At 38.0% G+C, this 6,000-nt stretch overlaps 1 protein-coding gene across 2 annotated transcripts in view; it reads left to right on the top strand.

The window, feature by feature from the left end:
- ChT (choline transporter) overlaps positions 1–6,000 on the top strand; it is a 36,209-nt gene continuing 30,209 nt past the window's right edge. The window contains exons 1-4 of one of the 2 annotated variants that reach the window (XM_028179375.2): positions 1–308; positions 916–1,103; positions 2,227–2,334; positions 2,784–2,939. In XM_028179375.2, coding sequence (XP_028035176.2) covers positions 938–1,103; positions 2,227–2,334; positions 2,784–2,939 — 430 coding nt within the window. In that variant the 5' untranslated portion in view covers positions 1–308; positions 916–937. Of the gene's footprint in view, positions 309–912; positions 1,104–2,226; positions 2,335–2,783; positions 2,940–6,000 lie in introns of both variants that reach the window. The other variant, XM_028179376.2, reaches the window with a different exon arrangement.

Below are 6,000 nucleotides of genomic sequence, written 5' to 3'. Positions count from 1 at the left end.
ATACGGGCTGCTGTCATTGCCGTCCACGTGAACTGATCTGGAGCGGGTGTAGGCGAAACCGCGTTTTCATGTCGGGCACCCATGTGCGGGCTAAGTTTTAGGACAAGGAACAGCCCTTCGCAGAAAACTTCGCTTCGATGGGGCGACAGCTGCTGGATTGACATTGATCCCCAATAGGACTTGACACTCGAGCGCTCGACCGGCCCCTAACACTGTTATTGTTTATACTGTAATTGTACAAATGATTTAATTAAATACGTAAGTGTGTAGTGAGCGACGGATTACATCAGCGTCGGGTTTTTGGATACGTAAGTACAACCGTCTCAATGATACATGTGAATCGACATAAGTGGTTTATTCCCTTACGAAAAGTACTTTAAAAATCAAAATTGCTTTAGTTTACATAAGTATTACGGTAAAATGTATCTAGGGTGAAGTGATTGAACTATAGTATTTTTTAGTAGATGATGTAAGTCACATTTCAATGGACTATGAGCTGGTTCGTTAACACTTCTAAAATTGCTACTGCATTATAATAATATGATGCTGATTGATTAGTTAATGGGCCTAACTGATTTTAGGCATTTTTGTTGTCCTATGAGCCTTAAACCTAATAGGCCTTCAGGCCCCATAAACCTAAGCTCAGAGTAGCGTGGTACATTTTCGGAGATAATTTTGAAGTTTCGAAGCGATTTAAAAAAGAATTTCTCCTTATGGCTTTATTAAAAATGGCGGAAAAATATGGAACAAGGATAGTTCTGTTTTGTTATTGAAAATTTCACCTTCGTTTTATGGTCAGAGACGATATTAACTTAGTAGGCCACCTACCCAGCATCAGATGGCTCATTACCTCATCTCTAATCTATAAGTAAAATATCATTTCGTACCATCGGTAAATAATTTAATGGGTAGCAGGTAAACTCCAAGAAGAGTCAAGATGATAAACATAGCTGGCGTGATCTCCATCATTCTGTTTTACGTGCTGATCCTGGCAGTCGGTATATGGGCTGGGAGGAAGAAGCCTGCGGGAAATGACTCCGAAGAAGAGGTAATGCTGGCGGGGCGATCCATTGGGCTGTTCGTCGGCATCTTTACTATGACTGGTTGGTTAATTATTTGTAAATTTATTTTAAGCAAACGATTGGTAGGAAACAACAACAAGAATACACATAATTTTAATAGATTGACTGTTATGAGCACTCGTGAGTACACCTTACGTTACTTAAACATTGCTATTATCAATTGGCGGCGGTGGCTATTTTTTTATGAGGTCGCCCGTTTATCTGTTTTCAACAGCGGAAATAAGGACTATTTTAATAAATTTAGAGAATTACTGGAAATTGCATTTGTGCATTTGCACCGTCTGAAATTTGTGAACGTTTTACTACATTTATGATTTCTTTATAAAACAAAGGCCATTGTTTCTACTATTATTAGAATTGAAATATACTATACCTACATTCTCCAAATGTGTTCTGTGTTATTTTTGTCAAGAATGTTTTAATTGGTTCCTCAATAAACTGTTAATATCCTTGGTGTTTTGATGCAAAATATGTTCTCTCATTAATATAATTAGATATCGGATTTAAATTAGAAGTTTCTAACGCAATTCTAGTCTTTCTTAGTCATATTTTGAGGTTAAATACGAGTATAAACAAAACGATGTTAAGTCTAAAATTCTAATGACTACAGTTTTTTTTTATATTCGAGGGATTACTCATGGCCCGGAGGCCTTTCCAATTTTACCAGGTCGGTGGGCGAGCAAGTGCTCAGCCAGGAGAGGTGGGATTTGATAACAGCTACCCGAGCGCCTCCAAAGGAGATCTAACAACCCAAGGGTAGCTTTTTCGCGAATGAATAATGATTACAGTATAGACCGATAGAAGTTTGTCTTAAGCATTGAAGATATTTATAAAAAAAATTATCAAATGTAAAAGTTAATGTGATATTTTCGTTTTTTTAATAGGTTCTGCTATATTAAATTTTTAAACTAGCATATTCTACTGTGTACATTGATTTTTTAATAACGGACCATTTGATATCCTGTCCAATGATAAACAAGCCCGATGCACTAAATCTAATTGAGATAAGTTCAGCAGACTTATCTAGGTGTTTAAATGGCTATGATAGGAAGGTATATTCTAGAAAAGTGCTATGTATTTGTAAAGAAGATGGAATTACGTGTGCGGTCTAAGATACCAATAGCTAATTACAATTCTGTTATAGCGACCTGGGTTGGTGGTGGCTACATCAATGGGACAGCAGAAGCGATATACACGTCGGGGCTGGTTTGGTGTCAGGCGCCTTTTGGGTATGCCCTGTCCCTGGTCTTTGGTAAGTAGATACTTCAATACTTTTCTAATTTCGAGTGGAAAACGTACGAGGTTTGAAATGAGTCATCAGCGGAAAGGATCAGTTGTGACTTCTACATTGTTGGTGTTTATGAGCGGCGGTTACCACTTACCACCAGCTGGTCGGTAGGTTACCTCGAAATACGTTCACGGGATCCTTGCAATTGATCCAACAATTCAAAATAATTCATTAAATATATAATGAAATTTGGATCCTTGGGCGTGTGATTAGACACGGCTTCAATTTATGTACCGCTAGCAAAACTTACCGATAACAGAAAAGAGCCATTTTGATTGTGGAAAATCCGTATCTAACCTATAGCCTCGAATCTCTGTGTTTGACACCATATGCTCCATAGAGCTGGTTTTATGGGAGGTAGGGTAGGTAACGTACCGTTTAATAGAGCTAAACTCCTCACTGTTGTTTGGCAGGCGGTATATTCTTCGCGAATCCAATGCGTCGTCAAGGCTACATCACGATGTTGGACCCTTTACAAGATTCTTTTGGAAGTCGCATGGGAGGTCTGCTGTTCTTACCAGCTCTCTGCGGTGAGGTCTTTTGGGCTGCTGGAATATTGGCTGCGCTTGGTGAGTATGTGGTAGTTTAATGCAGAGGATTCCCAGCCCATGTGGCGCTGACAACTTTCTACCATCCTCAGAGATAGACTACAGAGGTAGGGTAGATAGACTTGAAACTCGGTGGTCTCAGAACTGGTCCGCCCATCTACAGTATGAAGTCTGTTCCATGAACTTGTATCTTGTATAATAGGAATCTAGGCAGCTATTTTGCTTTTATATGTCACTCGTCGGATAAAAAAGCTCATGGTCAGTCTGGTGGCTGTTAAAACCTCAGCTTGAGTCGACTTCACTACGAGTGATGTCATTTGGAGTTGATGAACTAGATAATTTTTGGAGTTGTTACACCGCGCTGTAATCTTGGAGTTGGTGTTCAATCATCATCATCATTATCCTGCCCATCTCCCAGTCACCTGGGGTCAACGCAACATGTTTTCTCTTTCTATACTCCATACTATTTCTTCGTTCACTCCCCTCTTACACATATCGTCTTTCACTTTCTTGGTGTTCAATGTTGATTTAAAATCTTAGTCATCATTGAATTTTATTTTCCATTAGCGAGGTATCCATGGTTTCTACCAGCACTGGCGAGCGCGTCGTCTGAATCTTCATAGGGCCAATCAACCAAATTGTGTTAAAAATACCTAAACTCATTTCACCATAATTACGCTTGTACAAGTACTGTACTTAAATTGCTTGTGTTCGTTTGTATATTTGACGAATGATCGATCATCACTGCTGCGGTAATAATACGTAGGTTGAGTTGCTCATTACGTCGACTACTATTAAATTATTATTTAAATATCGATTTATAAAGCTTTATTTGGAATCATTGAAAAGCATGTGTTTAGATATTGAAAGCTATAAATTTACAACCATATTGTCAAAGTTTTCGGTTTTATTAGAAGACGTATTGTTTCGGTCAAATATAATCATATTTACGTTTGAAACGTAGTTTGTTTAAAATTATCTCTCCCGGGACGCATCCGCCACTTCTAACTCATATTTAGTTCGTCTGGCACGGTTCCCTGGGAATTTTTAGTCTGCTTAAAATGAAGTAAACTGTTTTTAATATCGTCGCGACTTGTCTCGTCGTGTACTGGTGGTAGGACCTCTTGTGAGTCCGCACGGGTAGGTACCACCACCCTGCCTATTTCTGCCGTGAAGCAGTAATGCGTTTCGGTTTAAAGGGCAGGGTAGCCGTTGTAACTACCTATACTTGAGACCTTAGAACTTATAACTCAAGGTGGGTGGCGTATTTACGTTGTGTATGTCTGTGGGCTCCAGTAACAACAGGTGGGCTGTGAGCTCTTCTACCCATCCAAGCAATAAAAAAGAAAAGAAAAGACAAACCATAAACCATAAGTAATTGTCGCTGTTATAACTGACATTGTTAACCAAGGTTGCTTAGAATCATTTTCAAATCTGGTTTAAGAAAAACATGTTAGGCCGTGTGTAGGTGTTCCAAAGAAGAAACTTCAGCTCATACATTGAAGGTATTAAGAATACTATTGTAGCTTGGATGATACGCTTCGAGTAAAATATTAAGGTTGAAATTCCTTCAATGTTTCTGTGCAGACCCGGATTCTTTTATTATTATATTGTCCGGAAAGCTGATCTATCTCTCTCTCTGGCGTCAGTATTAGAAGATCAAGAAACAACCCTTAATAGAGGATCTGGTACAGTCTTTAACCGCGTATGTGTGCGTGCTACCAATTTCTCAAATCGCGCGTGTCTACCGCACGCACCAAAAATCGGAGTACTTAGTAAAATTATATAAACTAGTGGTCCCCCAGTAGTCAAAATTCGACTATAATTAATTGAAATTATAAGTTTGAACGTTTTTGTTGTCAAAGACTATTTTATTATATTTCTATAATCACAGATATCGACTACACTATAGTCAAATAAATATAAAGATAAACAATATTAGCCCATTCTTAATTTGACCAGACTTTAAGCAATAACAAAATTTTGACAATAAACAAAGAGTAAATATATGTGTGTGTGTGTGTCAAATACATGGTAGTGTGTATAATGTTTTATTTATTTATTTAATGTATTATTAAATACACTAGCTTTTGCCCGCGACTTCGTCCGCGTGGAATAGTTACTTTGGCATAACACTAAATTTTACCCGTGACTTCATTTACGTAGAAAGTGAAAATATTTTTGAATAATAGAATGTTCAGGAGCTATTTAAGGTACCAAAGTCACGTTTTTTAATCGACTTCAAAAGAGGAGGCTAATAATTCGCCAACCATTTTTTATCTATGTTTGTTCACTGATTTCTCGAGCATGCTTGAACCGATTCTGATAATTCTCTTTTCTGTTTTTGTTCGAAAGGTTAGACTTCCCGAAATGTCCTGTAATCATCAAGACCTTATGATGAGATCCTGGAGAAATCCACAAAAATCTATAATTTTGAAAGCCTATCTTGAAGTGATTTGGGTGTTTCTTGTTATTGTTCTTATTCTGTCCCACCGCGCACCGGCCGACCGGCGCCTTGTATATCTATATTACGCGCTTGATCATTATTTTGCTGCGAACTTACTTTAAAACTGCGATATCTTCTCATACTCATTAAAATACTTATAGCGAGATACTCATTAAAATCAAGTGTGGGTAAATTTCTTTAAAATTAAATACTTGTGATGAATAACGTATTTATTTGGATAGGGATTAATAGCATCTTTTTTTTTTTTTTTTTTTTCCTAGATATGTGGACGAGCTCACAGCCCACCTGGTGTTAAGTGGTTACTGGAACCCATAGACATCTACAACGTAAATGCGCCACACACCTCGAGATATAAGTTCTAAGGTCTCAGTATAGTTACAACGGCTACCCCACCCTTCAAACCGAAACGCATTACTGCTTCACGGCAGAAATAAGCGGGGTGGTGGTACCTACCCGTGCGGACTCACAAGAGGTCCTACCACCAGTAATTACGCAAATTATAATTTCGCATCTTCATGAAAACACCGTCACAAATAATGATTTATTTCAAAACAAATTTGATTAACAAAAAAAACGTTATAGTTAGCCAAACTTAACATATAGACATATGCTGTC

The sequence above is a fragment of the Bombyx mandarina genome, chromosome 06 (genome assembly GCF_030267445.1).
Source record: "Bombyx mandarina strain Sakado chromosome 06, ASM3026744v2".
Taxonomy (NCBI): Eukaryota; Metazoa; Arthropoda; class Insecta; order Lepidoptera; family Bombycidae; genus Bombyx; species Bombyx mandarina.
Note: the sequence above shows the minus strand (reverse complement) of the source record. Positions and strands in the feature narration are given on the sequence as shown.